Source organism: Lagopus muta, chromosome 20 (assembly GCF_023343835.1).
Source record: "Lagopus muta isolate bLagMut1 chromosome 20, bLagMut1 primary, whole genome shotgun sequence".
NCBI lineage: Eukaryota > Metazoa > Chordata > Aves > Galliformes > Phasianidae > Lagopus > Lagopus muta.
Window position 1 is genome coordinate 4,864,382 of NC_064452.1, and position 23,116 is coordinate 4,887,497.

At 42.8% G+C, this 23,116-nt stretch overlaps 1 protein-coding gene across 4 annotated transcripts; it reads right to left on the minus strand.

Annotated features, from left to right (window-relative positions):
- Positions 1-287: 287 nt before the first annotated feature.
- Positions 288-22,068, minus strand: RABGEF1 (RAB guanine nucleotide exchange factor 1). 4 transcript variants are annotated; one of them, XM_048966575.1, is made up of 10 exons: positions 21,964-22,068; positions 13,612-13,797; positions 11,969-12,135; positions 10,898-11,017; positions 7,905-8,071; positions 6,622-6,703; positions 5,733-5,865; positions 4,942-5,033; positions 4,355-4,611; positions 288-3,418 (listed from the first exon to the last, which is right to left on the minus strand). In XM_048966575.1, exons 2-10 carry the CDS (start codon positions 13,788-13,790, stop codon positions 3,020-3,022), a joined length of 1,596 nt encoding a protein of 531 aa, XP_048822532.1. In that variant the 5' UTR covers positions 13,791-13,797; positions 21,964-22,068; the 3' UTR covers positions 288-3,019. The 4 variants fall into 4 exon arrangements, with proteins under 4 accessions (XP_048822532.1, XP_048822531.1, XP_048822534.1 ...); XM_048966574.1 differs by having other exon boundaries at positions 7,905-8,074; XM_048966577.1 differs by lacking the exon at positions 10,898-11,017.
- Between the last annotated feature and the right edge of the window lie 1,048 nt (positions 22,069-23,116).

Below are 23,116 nucleotides of genomic sequence, written 5' to 3' on the forward strand. Positions count from 1 at the left end.
CACCGCTCTTTGGAGATGAAATTGTTCCCAATGCCCACCTCGCCCACCCTCAGGCCGTCGCCCTTCATGCTATCTCCGTTACCGGAGATAACATGAAGAAGCAGCCGACCCCCGCCTCACTCCCAGCTCAGGAGCTGTAGGCTGGAACAGCCTCCTGCCCCCCAGCAATTTTAAACTTCATTAAAAGTTGCTGTTAAATAGCACTGTCTACCTCTATCCTTCCCTGACTCACGAGATGCCCACAAAGAGCCTCACAAAGACAACATAAACCACAAGACAGGGAAATATTCATGATAACTAGGTAGAAGAATCAGTTTAATTTCATAACTCAGTTATGCAAAACCAAAGATGCACAGTTCGATTAACGAATGCTACTCCAAAACAGGCTCCTTACTACAGCAAAATAAATAGGTAGCTCACATGCAAAGTAGCTTACAGCATGTTCTCATTCCTGGTAATGAGACGCACAGGCTTCATTTTCAGTAACACAGAACTAGCAGCAGGCTGTGGAAAAAACAAGGATGTTCTGGTGCTGTGACTGTTACCAAAGCCCTTTTGCCAATTCACTTTTTCAGTTAAATCTCTCCTGTTCACTTGCAGCTCGTTCATAGCCACTATTTCCTAACAGAACTTTCTGTCTCAATCTCATCTGTGGGACCAGAGCACCTCATACTACAGTGATGCCCAATACTGAGCACCAAGCCCACCTGGTGTTGCATAGGAGAGGGATCATCATCTTACGGTGAGGTGACACAGCATCCTCCAGCTCAGCACTCTGCACGACAGCTGGCCCATTCTGAATCCCAAACACTACAACGACATTCTGTAGTTACTACTTTAGCGACTGAACTACCTTATTTTTAAGCAAGACAAAGTATTGTTTTACCTATAGACAAGTTGGTCACCTAATACAATACTGACAAGGTATTCAGCCGGGATATGGAAATCCACATTACCTCCTTACAAGGATCTGGAGGATTTGTTTGCCAGAACCACTCCCGCTTCAGTGGCTTGATAACAAGATGGCATATGGATTAGAGATGCCTTAGTTACAAATGCACCGGGTCAGTCTATCTAAAGTATTTAACCACTTAACTTTCTGCAAAGAAAAAGACATTGTTTCCCAGACTTCACTTGAATGACTAGGAATTCTCTCCCCCCAAATACAGATAAATCAGAATCAGTCACAATTATATTCACGTTAATCATTAACACCATAACAAAACCCAGTGATGCAATTTTTTAGGAGCTCATTAACAAGGGTGTAACGTACACAGTTTTATTCAAACATAGCAATTTACACAACAGCTAATTTCCACCCCCCGGAAAGCCTGCGTACCCAGATATCAAAATTAGCACCTAATGCTCATAAACCCCATAAAGGCTTTGCACTATTTTTTACCGTAAGCACTGGTCAGATCCTAGGCAACGTGGACAGCATGGATATATGAAATAATCCAACTTCTGTGAATTCTGGTTAGCTCATTGCTTCACCTTAGCAGGGGAATTCTGAGTAACTGGTTCTCTCCCAGAGGAATGCACAGTTCGTACGGCTGAGTACACGTGACAAAAAGGAACAAACCACAGTTTTGGTCTGAAGTTATTGCAGTGCAAATCTAAAATACGTGTTTGCAGAGCAGTGGAACATACAGAGGTAGGTACGCTCCTCCTCCTTGCTAAGAATTTAACGTTGCTTTAGAGTAGTTCAAGCTAAGCAGCTCCACGTTGGATATCTCAGGTACAATGACAGGTCGCCGCAGACTGGATGAACTGAGAGATTTAAAATGATACATAAAATATTTCTCTAGCATTAAAAAGTTCCATTGCGAGAGGTTACTTTTTTGGTGAACTGTTCTTAATTTGCAATTCACTGATCTGAACTTGTAGTGACATAATGCCATATTTATCTTGATGCTCAACAGCTTAGCAAGGTAATTTTAGGGTCACTGGAGATCAGAAGAGTGATGTTTCGTGAAAATAAAGTGCACTTTTCTGCTCGGAGCCACGGCTCATCCTTCTGCTAAAAAGCAGCTTCTAATTATATGATCTCATTTATCAACCAGGATTGTCAGAAAAGCAATCAAGACCCAGTGCAATGGTGGAATTCGAAGGAAATTGCCAGGCAGTGCCAGAAAAGAAAGCCACTTTGGGCATAATTCTTGCATTCTCTCTTTCTCTCCCCACTTTTGTTCTAAATTACACAGGTTTTATTAAAAGTCTTCCCTCATACGTATGAAGCCTGGCTCATCATTCTCTTCACAAGTGCTACCAGTAAAGCTGTCACGTGTACTGGACACACCAGAGAGAATGCTGACATTACATGAAGAAATGTCATATTTTAGATGGCACTTGAAAAAAAAATTAAAACAAAACCACCAAAAACCAGGAAGCAGACATGAAGATGTCTTCATGTACAAGAACACCCTCTCTAATTCACCAGTTACACCTTTTAGCTTATTGAAAGACCAACCGTGTACTTGGCTGTAGACTGCAATGCAATTCAACCAAAAGGTGCTAATATGAACACACCCACCTCATTTCCACTAATACACAAGATGTCATGCACAGCTCACACATTAGATTTGAAATCTATTTACAATTGTACATATTTTACAAGATACATTTCATCTTTACAGCTACAGAATAAACCAAACTAACATTGGTAGCGTTCAAGTTTCAGCTGGAACTTGAAATCTTTATGTTAAACTTAATAATTAAAAATGTTTAAGTGCATGCCTATGAGGAAGCTTGCAGGAAAGATGTCAGTGAACTAGTGTTGCTTAAAAATTACACTGGTTTGTGTAGAAAATTTAAAGTTCAGTTCAAAAACTCACAAAAGCCTAATAGAAATCTAATTGACTAAAATAAATACAGTTTATTACACTTAACCAAAAAATGCACCTTTAAAAATGTATTGATTTAAGCTCATCCGATTTTTAGCCTTGAATTTACTTCCCTTCCCAAGAAGCAGATAGTGCTAGGTGAGAACAATGATGCTCTTCGAATTTAGCACCCATTATTATCCTGCATAAACCTGAGGCTGCAGTGGTGGGGGCAGCTTGTCATTCTCCACATTTTCAGAGTCAATAGCTGCTAAGGCTTGATTTTTTGGTTTTATTTCTAATGGGTATTTCTCAACAATATCTTGGACTTCCTTTGCAACTCCATCAGTCCAATCTATTAGGTCTTTCTCAAGCTTCTTGGCTTCACTGACAATTCTATCCTGTCTCTCATTCAACTGAGACAGGAGATCTAAGTTTTTATACATCTGCTTAACACCCAGGCACACATCAGGTGACCAGCTGTCAGATTCTTGCTTCTTCGGGGATGTCTGACCAGTCATAAAACGATCAAAATCCTCTTGGCTTAAATTTAAAGACTGAGCATCCAGTTTTTCAATGAAGGCCACAGCGCAGCACTACAAACAAAACAGAAAAAGTATCATTGCAAACTACAGACTGGAACTTGGGGGCTCTATGTTTTAATCCTGCTGTTAGACCCAAAACTGATTGTTTTATGCCTCAGATCATTCCTAAGCTTTTCAGACAGCTAGCTCTATCAGACAGCTCCCAGGCCTCTCTCTTCTCCCCAACGTTTGAAGAAGTCAAACTCAGAGAATGATGCAGGAAGACACCAGTCATTTCAGCTAAATAACTTACAGCACCCACCACAGGGTCACTGCATTCTGGAAGTGGGATGAGAAAGAACATGATAACTGCACAGAAGCACTGTGTTAATATTTAATAAGCCAAGCAGTGAGATCCTGTATGCTCTCTCCATTTTCTAAAAGAAGGAACGTTGAATGCTCACCTTACCTCATGGACACACTTCTACTGACAGCAATATCTAACATTCCAACTATCTCATTCAACTACATATTTTCTTTGAGAGCTGCTTTAAGATGAAATGTAGGGAAGCCATGTAGTTCATAATCACAATTCTTTCTAGCATAAACAAGCACACATGCAAATGCCTCCTACAGAAAGTTCAAGTCTGTTTACCTCCACAGTCTAATTCTGCAAACCCCTGATGAAATCACATGGACTTATATGGGGAACCCTGCACCTGTAACATCTGCAGTGCCCAAACCCAGGATTTTAGGAACAGAAAGCATTTATCTCCTCACAGAATAAAAACATACTCGAGTTCTAGCACCAGTGTTCATACTTCAAAGAGCAAAACACTGTCTGGTTTGGAAAGTAAAGAAGGAAGACAGAGGAGATACACAGCAAAAAAGCTTCTTATACTCTAAACAGCTTCAAGTATTATTGGGAGAGTTGTTTCACCTTTTCTTCTGCATCTAAATAAAAGACAATCTTCTTGTATCAAGTGTCACTGCTGGTCCTGCACTTACCAAGTTGGTAAAATAGTAGCCATCTTCTCCTGTCATTAACCTGCTTGGATTACAAAAGCGTGTTATATACTGGATGTTGGACTGCAGACGGGGTGGGTTTCCCTTCAAAACAATGTATATAAGTGTTGGAAGAAAGTCATCAGCAGAAGCTGGTTCGTTTTTGGTTATCTTTATAGCATTAAAGATGTGCTTGCTGCACTTGGTGATGCATGCCAACTTATCACGAGGAACACGCTTTGAATCCATCTCAATAATATCTGTAAGATACAAAAGTTGTTCAAATCATTAAAACCATTTTAATCAGTCACCCAAACAAGTAGAGTACGATACTGAGAACTGCGAGTCTTGGTTTTCAGTCTGTTTATTCAACTTTTTCTTGGTTGAGTCCAAGCATCTCAAATAGATTAGGTAAGTCTAAACACTTCTCTCAGTGCAAAGTTATTCCTGCTTCACAGATGACAAACTATGAGAAACATAACAAAGACTACTGCCAAACTAAAAGCCTGAGCCTCTTTCTGAAGACAGCAGAAAATCTCTCTGACCAGGAGACCTGAAATTTAAACCTGTAAGTGTTATCACTCACAAACCTGTAATTGCTTTTACAACCATATCAGAGACTTCTGGAATCTCTTCATTGACGGGAACACACAGCATTTGTGGAGTTACCCAGTGCAAAGCCCTACAACAAAAACAAAAAGTGAAACCATTCCTTGCCAGTAACATTCAGGTGTTCGAAGCCAGCTGCTTCTTGAGTTCAATGCACAAGGAGTGCTTTGTGCAGGTGAGGCACCAGTCCAGTTATAAGACAGTTTGTTCCACTGAAGTTACTATTAAAAAAAATAATAATTCTCTGCCCCCAAATACAGATAAATCAGAATCAGTCACAATTATATTCACGTTAATCATTAACAACATAACAAAACCCAGTGATGAATTTTTTTCTTGCATTCTTTCTCTCCCCACTTTTGTTCTAAATTACACAGTTTTTATTAAAAGTTTTCTCTCATACGTATGAAGCCTGGCTCATCATTCCCTTCACAAGTGCTACCAGTAAAGCTGTCACGTGTACTGGACACACCAGAGAGAATGCTGACATTACATGAAGCTTCTTTCACTGAAATTACTATTAAAAATAATAATAATCATCATCATCATCCCTTTTTGATTTAATTTTACAAAAGTATACCAATTCATTTTCCTAGAGTAGTAATATTCATTACTCATTTCATTCATTTATCCTATTTCTAAAAGAAAATTCTTTCAACACTTTCTGGTTAAAAAGCCTTTTGTGTACACAGCAACAAATTCCCAACACTTTTGATTCAGAGCCCTCTGACAGACTGTGGATTACACAGCTGTTTTTCTTTGAGAGGCTCACCTGATCCTCTTCTGGACAGCGAGATCCTTCTTCTCATCATCAGTTGTTTCAGGACAAAAGACATATTTATACTGTCGAGTCATGATGTATTTTTCAATCTGATCCATTGCTTTCTCAACTTTCTCAGGTGGCACTGCAAGGTACAAATCCCCCAACCCCAGTACAGTGAACACAGTATTCCATGATTCTTTGGAAGATTTCATACAGTTTGAGTATAATGCCACTAAATCAGTGTGACTGACTTGAGCCAAGTCATATAAACGTTCCTGAGTTGATAGACTTGGAGCATTTCCACTCTTTGCAGCAGGAAAAGCACCACGATGACAGGTCAAGATCACAGTGGAGCACATGCACTCAGCAGCTAATTTGGTTCAGCTGTTTGCAGCTCACGAGAATATTTCTTGAAAAAGTCTTTGAGAATAAACCCAGTGAGGTGCTCCAGGTCCTCTGTGCCTGTTTACCCCTCTAAAAGCAATCCTTAAGTACGTTTAAGATGTGCCACTTACATTCCAGACACAGAAACATAGGCTGCAACAGTAGCACTTCCCTCTCATCTGCTCCTTGTGCATCACAGTGCAATGCAGTGACCATAGCCTGTGGATTGGGTTGAGGCTACACATTCAACCTCAGTTCTAAGCAAACACCACTGAATTGAAAACAGGAAATTAAAACTGAACCACTTAAAGAAAACCTTTAAAAACAAATCATTTAGATCATCAAACTCTACAGAAATGGTGCTGCAGGGAATAGCAGGTAACTTTGGGACTAGAATTTATTAACAGCATACCAGGTGTGGTTATGAACACTCTGTTTTTACTTGAAAATATAAGCAGTTTTATCCTTTATTACTTTTTCAGCACTCAGATACGAGGAAGGAGAACATGGATACCTTTCCAGCGTGTCTGCAATTTCTCTGCTACATTTTGATAGAAGTCCTGGGCACACTCAGATTGTTCCTCAATACTTAAGTCCTGTAACAGAACATTAAGTGTGCACGTGGGGAAGAAATGGCAGCAATGCCTTTGATGGCAAGTGTCCAGCTGCAATAACAGTCTGAGAATGCAAATATATCCTCCCCAGAGGTGTTTACATTGGCTACATTACATCCAAAAACATGAGAAACTAAGGTTGGCTCCTTAACTTGTGAAAGGCTTATACAGCTGTTCAGCAAAAATACGTAGTAGCAATGAAACTAGACAGGTGCAATTTCCCCCATCACATCTTTGAGTAATGCTAAGAATGCAGACTATTAAAGCAGAATGTTTGCTCTCGATTCTGTCTCTAACTTCTCAAAAATGATGTGCAATACAGCAAGAAAAACAACCAAACAAGAACGTACATTATAAATGTCAAAGGATGTCTGTACAGTGAACACTCCTAATGAAGTTACTATGAAATATATTCACAATGTTTGTAAAATAATCCTATCCTACTACAGGGTTAGAATTAACATTACTCACTGAGCCACTTTTCCCTACTAAATGGGAGCACAATACCATAACTTAGCAACAACAAATGCAGAGAAAACTGAGGCCAAACCCAAGCCTGAACATGATGATGCCTCAGCTCTGACAGCAGTGCTGCATTTTATACCCGGCTCATATGTAACAGCAAATTAAGTTTTGACAAACTTCCTTGACTAACACAAGCTGTCAAGGAATCAGGTCGGTAAGAACAACTCAAGTGGTTAAAACTAATAATAATTCACTATTTTCACAAACTCTGTGTTCAAAATGAATCAGTTCTAAAAGTAAAGAAATAAAAATTAAGATGCTTTCAAAACAGAGGGCATGTAAGGCTCCTTCAGAATTCCCTTTTAATTTCCAGTTGAATTTGAGGATATGAGCAGCTACTTATTAAGTAGAAAAGGTAGGGGAAAAAAAGTAGTACTGAATACTGACTCATTTCAACCATAGGTGGCACTACAGATCTATTCATATCTCCCTTAGGGTACCCAAGACAGTGAAGTTTTGGGGCACACAACATATCAAACCTACAAAAAGCAGTGCATTCAGAACTGAAGACTGCCACTACATCTTCATTTGATTAAGCACATCAGCTTAAAACTCCTGAACATGATACATAAAAAACTACTGGAAGAAGTGCAGCATTTTCTCAATTTCTCCCTTGTTTCCCCATTTTATTTATGTAGAAGGCATGCAAATCACTTACCCTTTTATGATTCATTGTGTCTAAAAATAATTTACATTGCTTATAGATATCTTGTCCTGGTTTATGGTAGGTCTTGAGAAATTCTATGAATTCCTTGGATACTCGGTCTGTCTCGATGCTAGCCTGCCTGTTTATAGAAGGGCTGGGAGCTTTGGCTTCTTGGATCTCTGCTGGGAAAGTTTGGACACAACAGATTAACCTTTTCACATCAGTGTATGAATTCAGAAAGCATTTAATATGCATTACATTTTCAGAATTTCTTTTCCCCTTCAATCTTGCAGTTAAAAGAAACCATTCAATTTCTCGAATTTTAGCAGTGAAATGGTGGGATATTATTAAATGGAACAGTGAAATACTCAGAAATTAGAGAGTTACTCAGTGCTAGAGAAGTGAAACACTGACAGTCACATACGCATTAAACAAATGGCCTTTTATATTAGCAAACTACTGTAGTGTTCATCTGCTTTCAGGTTCCTTACGTTTTCCTTCCCAGATGAGATCAAGGCCTCCTGATGGGATCCCACAGCAGCTCAAACTAATGCCGTGGTCCCATTTCCATTCTCCCTCCCCTTCAAATTCCTGCTCCTCTCCTGTTCTTCCATCAACACAAGCATTCATTCAATTGGCTCATTAGCTTGGGGAGTAGCAATTCACAGTAATCCTAGTTGGAAATCAGTCTTTCTTACGGGTCTTCCAGCTGCATTAGGCCCCAAACTGGCACACTAAAAGGCCACTTTAGCACCAGGAGCAGCACAAGACAAGGAACGGGAGCACGAGGTTGGTGCAAACACAGCAGCCCCTCTATGGCAAAGCAGCAGAAGCCATGGGGCCACACCTGCAGCCCAAACAAGAACGTGGCCAATTGCATCTCTGCAAAAGCAGAAGCATCTGTTCAAGGAAGAATCTGCTTGGCTCTCAAGGATGCAGGTTTACATAGCTGCAAGCACAGTTTTCTTCCACAAACACATCTGATTTTGCAAGGTATGCTTTCAGGGAAGTTAACTGTACCAATCCAGTACCTTTCCTACCCAAATTTAGTTCACCCACCTTTCAGCTTGCCAGCCAACACTGTTCACAATGAAGGATTGAACAGAGGTGATGTAAATGAACATGATGAATAGCAAGCAGCAAAGAAACAGAAAACATAAATATATTCATAATCAATGGGATACACACATATCTTTCAAGCTGGAAATACTAACATGCACAACAACAGCTCCTCGTTTCAATAAGCACACATGCAGAACTCCAAAGTAAAAGAAAATAGATGGGATTAGCATATTTAAGTGAGTATGTTTAATTTGGACTGAAGCAGCTTGTTGCTTTGTTTGCTGTGTTTCAGAGCTCTGTGATTCAATGACTAACAAACATGTATCACCTGACCAAAGCACAAGGCTTGCTAGGGCCTCCAGGCTTCAGCACAACCTTCTCTGGATGATGATTTGGACAGGCACCATCAGAGCATTTATGTTATTTAAGCATTGAGGAATGCAGAAGGCTTCACATATATTTAAATTCAAATTGTAGTGATGAAGATAGAAGTGCAAATCATTCTCCTTTATAGTTGTACTGCAACACCTTTTCAGAGGGAGTTACTCCAGTCTTTTTAACTAAGATGCAAAGTGTAATGACTGTACTGTATTCAAGAGTTACTATTGATTTAATATTGTCACATTTAATATTTCACAACCAGCAAATAGAAAACATCTCTTCAAAATAATAAACAAAAAAAGTAGATCCACCTTTGAAAGGACAGAATTGTAAGTTATTTTTGACAGTTAATTAGTGATTTAATTGAAAAGAAACCTTCAGCAGTTCTTTCATTTATTTTAACAGTGACAAAAATAACAAACCTCATTCTGTTATTTGTGCTGAAGGAATATAGACATGAATTTTTCAGTTGCAGATTTAAAACAGGACTAGAGAGATGCAGACAACTGAGGCAGCTTGCTGCTAATAGAGGCAGCAAGAAAATCAAATGTCAGAATGAACTGCCTTAGCCACAAGGACTCCATGTAGCTACTCAAATACTTCAGCTTCACTGATTTGTGCTGAAACCTTGATCTAAGGAAAATGAATCTGCAGGAACCAGTGTAGCTCCAGCAACAAAATGTTTTCAGCTTTGTCACAGTTTGTCCAAGAATCAAATTGAAATACAAAGCAGCAGATTGCAGGAGGGAGATTCCATCTGAACAAGAGAACTGACTGGAGGAGATATGCCAAAATGGAAGAGTTCAGGAAGAATTAAGAAAGGATAATCTTCCACAAAGAATAAACATCATTTATATTAAAACCTTTCAAGGCATTCTACTACAATGCTAATTGTCACTGCAGAACATCAGCACTCCATGATTCACTATGGTTGTGCCATGTTGTGGATCTGAGTCCAAGTAAAGAACGTGAAGTGTGTGTTATTAGCTTCACTACACAAATGCATTCAGAATCTTCATGTAATTTGTAAAACAGAGGCATGACCATCTTCAATTTTGTTTAGTAGGCACAACAGGACGAGAGTGCACACAAGTAACACAGGACAAAAACTGAAGAGCTGTCAGTATCAGAGGTTTTGGTGCTTTTCTGTTTAAAAAATAACACAGTATGTTCTCGTGATATGAAACTGTCTTCTTAATGACAGACATCTGGAGATGCTTTGAGATTGTAAAAGTTCTTGAAGTGTGAATTCTTCAATTGAAGTACTTTATAATCAGATTTATAAAGGCAGCCTGGAATTTTTTTTTTGGATAAAAACACAAAGCAGCACAAGACCCAGCAACTTCTTCCAAAAAATTCTTTTTCTGAAACTTCATAATCCTTCAGATATCAAACGAAGGTAGAGCAGAAAGAAGCTTCAGCTGAAGATTCCAGACTTGCCTTTTGTACCCAGCAGCACAAGATATAACTGGCACAACCCTAGCTGGTATTTTGCAAAGCCCAACTAAAGAGTAAGCTTTCTACAACCAAGCAGACAGCTTGCTCAAGCTGTGCTGCATTACCTTCAGTAGGAGAAGCCAGTTCCCAGGAGGGAGTAAAAATCTCCTTCAAATCCCTTAGAATGTTATCAGCATTTCGCTCCCTCCCAAGCTGTCCTTGCTTAACGACTTTCTCTTGAGCCACTGAAATAGATGCAAAATCAAGCAAGACACCAAGAGCAGGAGCACAACATGAGAGATGGTGAATAGGATAAAAAAAAAAGAAAATATGGGAAATGGGAAGAATGACTGTAAAAAAAATGTTTCCATACATAGCTGAATGCTTCATTTAGCAATCTGCTGCTTATATATATATATATAAACATGCATATGCATATATATATATTTGCAAGACAAATTCTAAGATGAAATGAAGACACATTTAAGACTTGTTCCTAAGGAAATGCATCACCTATCAGGTTAAGATGCATTAATGTCATTTTTTTTTCCTTCTAGAATTCCTCCTCCACAGTCCAATAGTATAAAATGTTGGCCATTACAAGATACTGCTGGGGGATGGCATGGTGTGACCAATTACATTTACTTGTACATCTGCTCCAGCACAGACTTTCAGTCAACCACAAACTTGATATTCACAACTCACATATGCAGAAATACCACAACTTTCCTTGCACGTTTCCTTTCATTTAAAGCCACCATGCTTACACATTCTAGTTTTCCTCTTAAAGATGCTGAAGTGATAAATTAGCATCACTTGATGCTTTGTATCAGCATTTCTATGGCACTTACACATACTAGCTTGCTCCACATGATTGACAGCCAGTACCTTTTCTCTGTTTTCTTACAGAAAGGTTCATCTACAAGTCTTAAACCATATTATCACACAGTGATTGACTCAAGATTCTCGTATGAAATGTGCATCATGTGCAACACTTCCACTCAGCAGTGTAGTTCAGCATCACTTACAAGCTCACGTTTTTCTGTGTTTTCACTAAGATGTCACATACTCCCAAACAGCATAATTATTCCAACTTTTTAGAGCCACAGAGCATTCCACTGCTTTCAGGACAGTACATCTGCCAACAATCATTTTTTACTTCACATGCACAGAATCATTAAAAACGAAAAAGTTACCCTTCTTAGCTCCTGTTCTGGAGGAAGCAGTGAAGAACTTCTTCACAGTTGTGACCTTTCGTGTTTTCTCATTGGTTTTCTTCTCCTCAAACTTTGAGAAGGTCAGTGACTGTGCCCCTTGGGTACTCTGACTGCTGGCATATGCTTCTTCCTCCTCACGCTGCAGCCTGGGATTAGAAAGACATCAGTCCAATTTCACTGGTTAATGCCAGCACAAATAAGTTAACTGTCTGTGCAATAAATTAATTAGTCTTTTGACACACCAGTTCTCTTCTACGCTCACCTTCATTTCTAGCTTCCTCTCACACATCCCTTAACTACACTGAATTCATTCCCACATTGTAATGGGGAAAGTGAAGGAAGGTTTAAAATAGGGAGGGGAAAATGTCAAAAGGAAGGAGGCTGAAGCAGAGGTAGAGATGAAGGGAAAGACTATAGAAGCATTTCCAACAATCCTCCAAGTAAGTTTCCTGCCCGTGTCCTAATCTGGGGGGTTTTGCTGCATATCACCAGAACTACTTTTTGTTTTAAGATGCCTCCAACTGACATTCAATCCCTTTCAACCCCAAATATGACTTGGCTGTCTTAAGACAATTCCTCCATTCTCGTCAGCCATTAATGTGCATTTCCATTCACAGACAGTCAATCATCTTCCTTTATCATCTGACTGAAGATAAACCATGGCACGCAGCTGAGGAAGTGAAATACCCTGCCACAATCTCAAAAATACTCTGAGAAACAGATTATTGCTGTCAAAACTTGCTTTCAAAGTCTTCCAAATACACACACTTGTTTGAATGAATGAGGCAAGCCCTCCACTGCAGCACTAATAGGTGTTATGCAAAGGTAAAGCCCCTTTTAATATACAAGGGGGGGAGACATACTAATCCTTCAGCAGCTACTCTTTCTCTTATGCAGAATGATTAAAATGGGTCAAATTTATTGTTCTTCATGCTGCTCAAAGGTCGAGCATCTTCAAGCTCCCATCCAACTCAGAATGGCCCATAAATGACCTTGCATGATATGATCTGGAGGCAGGAACTGCATCTCATCTGTGCTGTGAAGCCTGTCTGCTCACTGCAGCAAACAGTCGCAGCTTCTCTGCTCCTTTAGCATCTTCCTCATGAATGGTTACTCAAATAATTAGTATTGCTCAAGTTAATAAAGCAAAAGCTTTGACGTCTCTGGGCTTAACTTTGCAGTTTAACAGAATGACCACAGATGAGACAAGCTATTTTTCAAGCAGCAGCTGGAACACAGAACCACTGTGCTGGCTGTGTTCAAGACAATAACTTTGTCTCCAGAGGCAGAAGTATTTTAATCAAAATTGTCACTTTCACCCTTGTAACTGCTAGTTAGAGTTGCAGATTTCAGTATGCAAATTAGGTCAAATTATTTGTTGAGAGGTTGGAGGGTGTTTACATTTCTTACTTCAGACTTATGTTTGAAATGTCTTAAACTAGAACATCATCAAAATTCATCTTTGTATTAAAAGGAAGGCTTTCATTCCTGCTGGAAAGGTCAAGTTCGAGAACTGGTGATGAAAAAGCCACAGCAAACAGCACCAGAAAACACGAGACAGGGACAGCATTTAGTAAAGTCACCCTACTGTGAGAGACAAAGGAATAAAGAGGGCTCTTTACCGCTCTGCCAGCTCCCAATCCTCTTGGATCTGTTTCTGCCTGGCCTTATGGTATTCCTCTCTCCAGCACTTGGAGCAGAAGCCCTGCCAAGCAGGATTGCCATAGTAACCACATCCCTTCTTGCACAGGAGCTCTGACTGATCAACGTGAATTCCTCTGCGCTCAGATTTCAGGCTCATTTTCTTCCTGTTTAAAGAGAAAATGGTTAAAGACAGAATCAGCAATAACCTGCTCCAACCAGTTTCTTTTGCAGGCTTGTCTCTTAGAAAAATGTCACCCCTTTTAATTATTGAACAATTAGTTCCATAGTAACAAAATAAATCCTAAAGAAGGAAAGGCGCAGTTATATAAGCACACAAAGCCAACTGCAGCAATAGCAGACGTTTGCATAGCTGTGACCTGTAAACAGTGCTCTGCAGCTGGGTGACAAGCAGGCCAGCACTGCCAGCCCTGCAGCAATGGGCACGTGTGTGTGCAAAGGCACACTGCTCCGAGCTCAGCAGCACAGCCTTCCGACAACCAGAGGCACAAACAACCGAGGCAAACAGAATGACAGCTGCCATCACCAAAGAGAACTGAGCCAGTGCAACTCTGCTGCATTTATATAGAGAGACTGCAAGAAAATGATTTGTTTTGCAGCTCTGCAGCCCTGCTCTCTCTTTTTCTTTTCTTCCAGACAGAAGCCTTCCCACCTGCCAGCTCAGTCCCAGGGGCATTTCAACTACCAATTGTAAATGCTGGATTCATTTTAGGATAAAGGCAGCACACGACCACCTGCCCTAGCAAGTTTTATGGCCTGCATGATAAACCATTTGAATTGCAATACTGACATGCACAGAAACTAGGAATAGTGCAGCACAGCAGGGCAGGTCTGAGCCTCCCAAACCTGCCCTTCTCACTCCTGGATCCACAACAGTGCCTCACATATGCTGGAGAAGCATCTCAGCAGGTTGGGTTCCTGCTCTCACGCTCGTTTGTGAAGTTTACCCTCGCATCACAGAGTGGCTTCTGTTGGAAGGGACTTAAAGATCATTTGGTTCCAAGCCTCTGCAACAGGCAGTGCTGCCAAGCACTCCATCAGGCTGCCCACAGCCCAGTGTCCAACACGTGTCCATCAGTGCCTCCAGGACATGCTCCCCTTCGAGCAGAACACCAAGTCAACACATGGAAGGTGTGCTGTGTTTTCATTAAGATGCGGCGGCATGGAAAGAGAGATGAAAAGTAATCTTAAAATAAACAGCGTCAGCAACTGCTGAAGGAATCTTGTTTCTCCCCAAGGCTCATAAGGAGACTTAATGCTCCTGTGTTTGAAGAATGTGGTTCTCTTTGGTTTTGCATTTCTGTCCAGCAAAGGTTACTCACTGCTGGAAGTTCTGGCACTCAGCACCTCAGGAAGATCCCTCAGCTCTGCTCTGGGCCATCCAGCAAAACACACAGGGAGATGCACGGCTGCCAGTAGCAGATTTCCATTATGGGAAACGACAGCAAGATGATCAATTGTTTTTAAAGACTCATCATGTTTAAGGCTTCCTGTTAACCTAAACAAGTTATTTTAAGCAATGTATGATTTTCTCTGAGGTAGGAACAAATTAAATTCTCCACCTCATCCAAGGATGCAAGGATTAAGGTTCCCTCTTTCAGCATCTTATTATCTTTGACAAAAAGTCACGACTTTCTAAAGTAATCTAAAGATCATTGTATGGATCTGTTTATCAAAATAATAGAAATAATGTCGTTGTGAAATTGATTCTGTTGATCAAAAGAATCAATTTCACAACGACATTATTTCTAAAGACAAGTTTTCTCATTTATTTACACAGACCCAGTAGCTGTACAGGCCCTTTTCCTTCCCTGTCTTTCCCAGAAATGCCTTAAGCAGAAATCAATACATTCCTACAAACCAAAGAGGAAAGCACCAGGTTTTAAACATTCCAGACAGCTTTACATCTCCCACTGCCTTTCCCAAAATGTTTTCATTTCTGCACTACCACCATTTTTTCCTTCCTCAAATCATTGCTCCTCTCTCTGATGGTGCACAGAACACTGTTGAACAAAGACCAGAAATTAGAAATCACAGTTTTGTCAGCTGCAAGACCTGAAGTTCACTGGGATAACAGGCTGGAAATGGCATGGTGTTGGGATCTGGAAGCACAGCCCTTTCTCAGTGCCACACACACCCTTGCAGGGAGGTGAAGGTTCGCAACTTCCACAGCTGCTCCTGACCTGCACGTTAAACATTGCTTCCCAAAGCTGAGGGTGCTGCAGCATTTTGGTCACAGACTTCTAAAGCAGATGCCTGAGATGAGAACAAAGCAAAGCACAAAGCCACCACACGTGCAGCTGTGCACACTGCCATGAATGGTAAGGCTGACGGGCCGGAGCTGCAGCAAGCTATCAACACATGCCACATAAATCCTAACACAACATCCCAGAAATGTATGCACATCTCTATCGCTCAAGGAAATGCTGTCTGACCTCATCACCCACCAACATGGAGCAAGTTACTACAGTTCTGCAACTCCGTTCTGGGGACACTTCCACGAATTCAAGTATTTGCTGTTCCTAATGAGCAGCATCATGCCTTGGGCACCTGGATGTTCCACCACCCCACAGGCACAGAAATCAGCTCCCATCACCTGCAGGGCTCGAGCCACATTCCAGCACTGAGGTTACCTTTCACATCCCACCCTTCTCCTACACTGGGACTGAAAACAGTGCTCTGAACAATCAAAGTTCAGCAGCTTACACTGCAGGGAGCAACACGGGGTTTTGGGGGTGAAATGCAGTTTTTTTGCATTCTTTCTGGAGGGGTTTGTAGGAAGCTGAAGGCCAAAGCACTAGCAAACAACCTGTTCTTTTTCTTCCCCTTCAAGTAGTTTAAATTGCAGTTACATCAGTTTTGGAGCCAGGGACGAAGGAGGTCACCCTGAATCAATAGGAAGAAATCACATGCTGCACTCAGAGCACAGCCTTTCTTCCTTTAAAGACATAGGGCCATTAAAAAAGGGCTTCACAGCCAAGTTCGGCATGTCAGCACAACAACAAGTTTATTAAGCCTTAAACCTAACTATGAACAATCCATCCCACATCAGTTTTCCTACAAGCGAATCACTGCATCATTTACCATCTTACACCATTCCTAAAAAAGCTTTGTTGGAGCTTCTGAGAATCCAAAATGCTCCATTCCTCTCCCTAGTCCCTTCTTTTCCTCCTCCAGCTAGATATATATCACTCCATTCCAACACCAGCTGCTTGATGTATTTGCAAGGCCAGGCCTCATCTTTGCACTCGTGCCCTGGATGTTCTCAGTAACACAACCCAGTGTGTTCTCAGGAGCCAGAGGGGGAGGCAATGCTGAGCAGCCTCTGGGCTGCCTGAGCACTGGGAGGACAGAATAACAACAGTAAGGAAAGCAACAAATCTCCACACTGAAATAACAGTTGCCATCAAGCAGGATCACAGAGCAGCAGAGGATCGTGGGTGACATCAGGCAGAGCAGTTGGGGTCCTCGTGATCCAAGCTGTGTCACATTGTTATTATTAAACCTCACTTATTTTTTCCTTTCATTCAGCAGTACTTTGAGCACTGGCATAGTTGGAGCAAGCACTTTCAGAGTGCAATACTGGCTCAGAGGTCTCAGCATCTCCTCACACCCCTCGGTGTCTCCCGTCAAGTTTGTCATCCAAAAATACATTGCTCTTTCTTCAGAAAATGGAAACTTTTGTGATTCATAGAGGATAGGCCAGCTGTCTGCCCAGCAGTTCCTCTGAGCCTTTGTATAGCTGCAAGTGAAAACGTCTGGGGAAACGACAGAGGGTTTCAGTCACCACAAAGCATAGAAGCAGACATGAACCAAAACCAGAAAAACCAACTATCTGTGTTGCACTGCCCTGAGTCACACTGCTCAGTCTGTCTGTGAAGATTTGCTAAGAAAACACAAACAGTGGAACACAGAAAACTTGCATTTTGGTACAAGCACTGCAGAAGGAAAAGAACCAAAGCACCAAAGCTGCTTGGAATGTGCTGGGGATGGAAGGGGAGGGAGCTGCTTCTGCTTTTCTTTTCTGACATATTCTCTGCTGACCTGAAGTACAACAGCACACCTTGAGTACAGACGCTCAATATAACACTTTCGTTCTGTCTTTCAAGGATTTCCAGCTTCACGAGCTTAATTTTCTCATGAGATGCTGTAAGAACAACTCCAAGTCTACAAAGAGATTCCATCAAAGCCTTCAGGCAGCCTTCACAACCTGCTACCTGCAACCTACACACACTGGGAAATACCCGCTGTCATCCAAAGGGAACCTTCAGCAGCCAGCAAAGCACAGCAGCACCCTGCTCACAGCACACACCTGTGCTCTCTCCCTCAATGGTGAGCCCACAGATCCTCAGGCCATCTCTGTCAGTGTCCCACAGCAGGACTGCAAGGAGCAGCAATGACAGCTCTCAACAACAGCAAGAGGCTGTCTCCTAATTATCCACACAGACCAGGTTACAAAATAGCTGGAAAAACTCACAGGGAACTTGTTAGAGCAGTGCTGTAGTCACTGCAGAGCAAACGTGCTCGTAGCCTTTATGTAACTGAAAAAATAGGATCTGCCACCAACAACTGATTTAATGCACACATGAAAGATTCCACTTATGTAACACGTCCCTTTCAGCAGTAAACCCAAGATTATTTTCCTACCATGTTAGGCTTTACAAAGGCTGCAGGCAGAGCTGTGGCTTTAGGAAGAGCACTGTTTGTGCAGTGAGGTTTAGCCATGCTGTAGATTTACCATGAGCTCCAACACCACCTGCTTGTTTCTCTTGCTGCCCTCTTAACGTGCACCAACCTCAGCTCCCAGGCACTGAGCAGGTGAGCAGACACCTTTACTGCCAATGTGGACGAGGTAATTACTTCTTCATAAACTATTCATTAGCCCTGGATTGCTTACCTGGGATGGAAGCTGGAGCTGGCAGGGCTCACGTAGCAGAGCTGAGCAGGCCTCATTTCATCTACAGTGCCTTCATTAAGATGTAATTGCAAGTCAATTTACAATTATGACAGGCTATGAATAACAGCTTCAAAGTAACTCTGCATGTAAACCCTGCAAATCAAAGTGGTGGCTTTTATTTTATTTTACTCTACTTTATTCTATTTCTTGACAGCGAGGCTTCTCATGAAAGCCCTCAGCATAAGCCTTACAAATAAGCCATACAGTCTTTTCTCTGGACAGACATAAAAGCAATTTAGCTCTCTAAGTTTAAGTCTCCACAGCACTTTGTGAACAACTCGTATTAATTCTTCTCATTAAAAAGTCATCAAAGTGCTCCAGAAAGTGTTCTCTGAGCGTCTGACAGCATTGCCCACTGACTGCCTGGTCTTTAATGGCCATCCCAGGAATGAAATTTTAGAGCAGGAGAAGCAGCAAAGCTCGGGAAGTCTCCAAATGAGCAATTCCTAAAGTAAGGGCTGCTGGTTTACACCGCATTGCATCAAAGGGGAGATGGATGGGATGGGGTGAAGGTCTCCAATAATGAGACGCTTTGCCTACGAAAAACTGTCCTGAGAATAATAGGCGTAGCCAACAGCTTCAAAGCTATTGCTGCATCCCAAAGGAAGTGTTCACAGACAGACAGACTGCCTTATCTCAAAAGCAAGAGAAACAATAAACGTCTTCCTGGGTAAACAGTACAAAATGTTATCAGCGCTGGCTTCTGAAGAAGCAGATGATCTTGTAAGTGAATACCACTCTGAAATACCAACTTGTAACAAACCAGAGTCCCATCCCACTCCCATCATCCAGGAGCTCATTCCGAAGAACAACCGCTGACCCAAATGCCACAAAATTCTTCAGAGCCATCTAAGGGTTGAAATAGCCGTGACTCACGTGTAGCCCTGAATGTTCAAGTATGTAATTAGCAGAAAGCTAATTAAGCATGAGCTAGTTTCTTCCAAAGGAAAGGGTGGGGCAGCATGATCTAACAGAGTCAGAAAACACAAAAGCCATTAGGCAACTTCAGAATTCAGAAAGAAATGCAGCATCTGTTTTTGCAGAATGGATTGCTTGAGTCTTCACAGATTTAGGGAGCATCTTGCTTGCGATTATGAAACTTCAGCTGTAACATCTGCATCCTAATATACATGGTGCAGGTTGTTGATTAATATTCCTGAGAAAATAAATGGTGGTTAACTGCAATCGCAGACACAGAGCCTGGTCAGCCACCTGAAAATGAGCATGCAGACTTGGGCTGTAATTAGGCAGGGGAAATGGCAATCACTGCTTTAAACTTCTGGAGCCCAATGGCCGAGGGGCTTCGACATCCTACCCACAGAGCTCACTGCTTGCTCCAACATAAGATCGCTTTCACAGACTGGTCAGGGCCTTTTCCCCCCCCTCCAACATCAATACCGACCTCAGGCTACAGTTTTACTTGCCCACATCAAAATCAAATTCTGCCCATAGCAATGACTGCTCTGCTAGGAGGAGCATGTGCTCATGAATTACCAGACTGAGTCTCACCACATCCACGTGACTCATAATGGCACTTTTAAATGAAATCACAAGAAGCTGGGAATTCAAGTAATGAATGATGAGCCAGAACTTCTAAAACTTCTCAGAAATAGCAGCTACCAGCTTCTACACACTTTGCTTATTTTACCTGCACAAAAACCACTGGATACAAGTTAAGAAGTGAGACTGCTCTTCTCTCAACAAAAATCTTGAGATCACCTCACACAGTAATTGCTCGTTGTGCAAAATGATCTTATGAACTGATACAATTGGCTTCACGTTCCTATTATTTTCTCTTACTGCATGTTGTATCAATGGGTTTTGGTCAGTGAAACATCATCTGAGCTACAATGGCCTTCTCAATTTTGTCTTCCCCTGCAAAACACCTGTGCAGCCATGTCCAGAAGGCTGACATGTATGGTCCTCGAGGCAGGGCTGCTCCTGCCACGCACTGTCAAAGAACCACAGAATCATTTGAGTCAGAAGAGACATTTAAAGGCCATCTGATCCCACAGGGAAACTCACAGCTCCATCAGGTGCTCAGAGCCCCATCCAGCCTGAACCCGGGTGTCTGCAGGGATGGGGCATCCACCATCTCTCTGGGCAATATGTGTCAGTACCTCATCAGCCTTATAACAAAAGACTTTTCCTATATATCCCGTGTAAATATCCCCTTTTAGTTTGAAACCGTATCCAGTGTAAATATCCCCTCTTTTAGTTTGAAACCATTTTTCCTTGTCCTATCACAACAGACTCCACTAAAGAGTCTGTCCCCTTCTTCCTTACTGACAGACCACTCTCAGCCCACCCCAGAGCCTTCTCTCCCCTAGGCTGCACATCTCAGCTCTCAGCCTGTCCTCACAAGGAGCTGATCCACCTCTTGGACCACTTTTGTGGCCCTCCTCTGGATGTACTCCAACAGCCCCATATCTGTCCTGAGCACACCAAACCTGGATGCAGCACCCCAGGCAAGGTCTCACCAGCAGAGCAGAGGGACAGGATCACTTCTCTCCACCTGCTGGCTGTACTTCTTCTGATGCAGCCCAAGAACACTATCAGGTGCACAAAGCTACAGTAGCTGTCCTGCCATGCTAAGCTTCCAGTCACCGGCTGCCTGCAAGGTGACCTAGGCGAGCAAGCTGGACAGCCAAGGGCTTTTTTCCATACACACCCCAGACACCAACATAAGGAGCTGCCAACACACAGCAATGCTTCAAAGACAAATTCTCAACAGTGAGAGCAAAGCAGAACAGTGTCACCAACCAACTTAAAACAGAGCTGCCATTAGGAACCCCTTTTTCCAACACCGTGCAGCTCTACCAGCTCGGCACCACACTCCACCCGTCCCACATCAGCGATCGGGCTCTGCCTGCCACAACCTGCCCGGCTGACTCAGCGCCCCACACAAAGGCAGGCTGAGCACCTGGGCACGTCTCTCACCTCCCGGTTCCTCACCCCATTGCGGCCGCTCCCAGGCGGTGAGCTGGGCACTGCGCAGAGCCCCGCGGAGCTCGGCTGCAGCCTCAAGAACTTTGATGTTATGGGAATGCTTACGGATAAGGAGCCAAAAGAGAAAACAAACAGAGGAAGAGGGGAAGAGGCCAAGAGGAGAGATCTGCGAAGTTCAAAACGACGGCTGCAACCCGGACAAAGGGAATGGGTAAAGGAGAAAGATGAGCGGTGCCACGGAACTGCACGCACAGAGCTGTCAGGCCGTACCGGCGGGCCCAGCCGCAGCCCCGCGACCCACAGAGACCCGGGCCTTCAGCGGGACGGAGAAACAGAGGCTGCCCAGGAGGGACCCGCCCGGCTCCATCCCCTCAGAGCAGCGGGGCAGGGCCGAGCAGCGGCTCACCGTTTCCCGGGCGGTGGCGGGGCCGTCCCCGCGTCCCGCGCTGCTCCGCTCCCGGCACGGCGCTTCTTCCGCTCGGCGGCCGCACGCGGAAGCGCGCTGACGTCACTTCCGGGGCGGGGCCGTGCGGGGCGAGAGAGGCGGGCTGAGGTGTGAGTGCTGGCGGCGTGACGCTCGAGCTGCGAGCAGGACTGAGCGCGTAAGAGAAACGGACGGCGAGAGAAAGGGCTGGGGAAATGGCAAACAGCTCCAGCCACAGCCAGCTGCACCAACCCTGAAACTGAGCTGCTCTTAGAGCGCGGAGAGCTGCTCAGCGCTGTCTCACGCGTACGGGTGGGCGTGGGGGGAAGGAGGCAGAACTCCGATGGTCAGATTGCAGTCATCGTGCGCTAGGACCAGCTGTCACGGAAGTGCTGATGAGCTGCTGGCTGGTGGCCTTAAGGAAGGCTTGGAAGGGTGACCGATACCGTAATTATCGTGTGGGCATGGAAGGCACACTGAAATCACGCAGAGCAGAAAGGGGAGAGCAGCAGCTGCAACCACATCCCAGCTATTTTCAGTATAATTTATTGCACAACAGAAGCTGCATGTACATATTCTTGTCTTCTATAGATTTTAAATAGAAACAGAGTATATCACCTGTACTGAAAAGCCAAGTGTAGTAAGAAATAATGTACCGCAGTACCCACAATATTAAACATTGCACATTAACTTAATTAAAATAATTGGGGATAACTGCAAACCTCAACCATCAGCATCCAGGCTGGGTTTTCAATTGCATTAGGGATTAAAATGCATACAGGCGCCCAACTTCAGCAAAACAAAATTCTTTTACAAAAGTCACAGTGAAAGAGTAGGTAAACTGAGAGTAAACCTGCATAAGTAAAATGAGTAAGAACTGCTGATCTGGAAAGCAATTTCCAGTTGGAGGAGTACATACATCATAATTATCCTCTGAATACCAGCTTATTTCAGAAAGGCAATGAAAAGACAGGAGGTTTTTCTTTGCTTAGATGAAATTATCTATCAGCAATGCTGAAATTCAAGCAGTGTGATCCAGCAGACACCTCACCAGTCACTGCTGTGTTCCCCAGTTCACGCACAGCCTCTGCATCTTCTCACACTTGGTTTATCACAGGACAGTGAACCTACACCC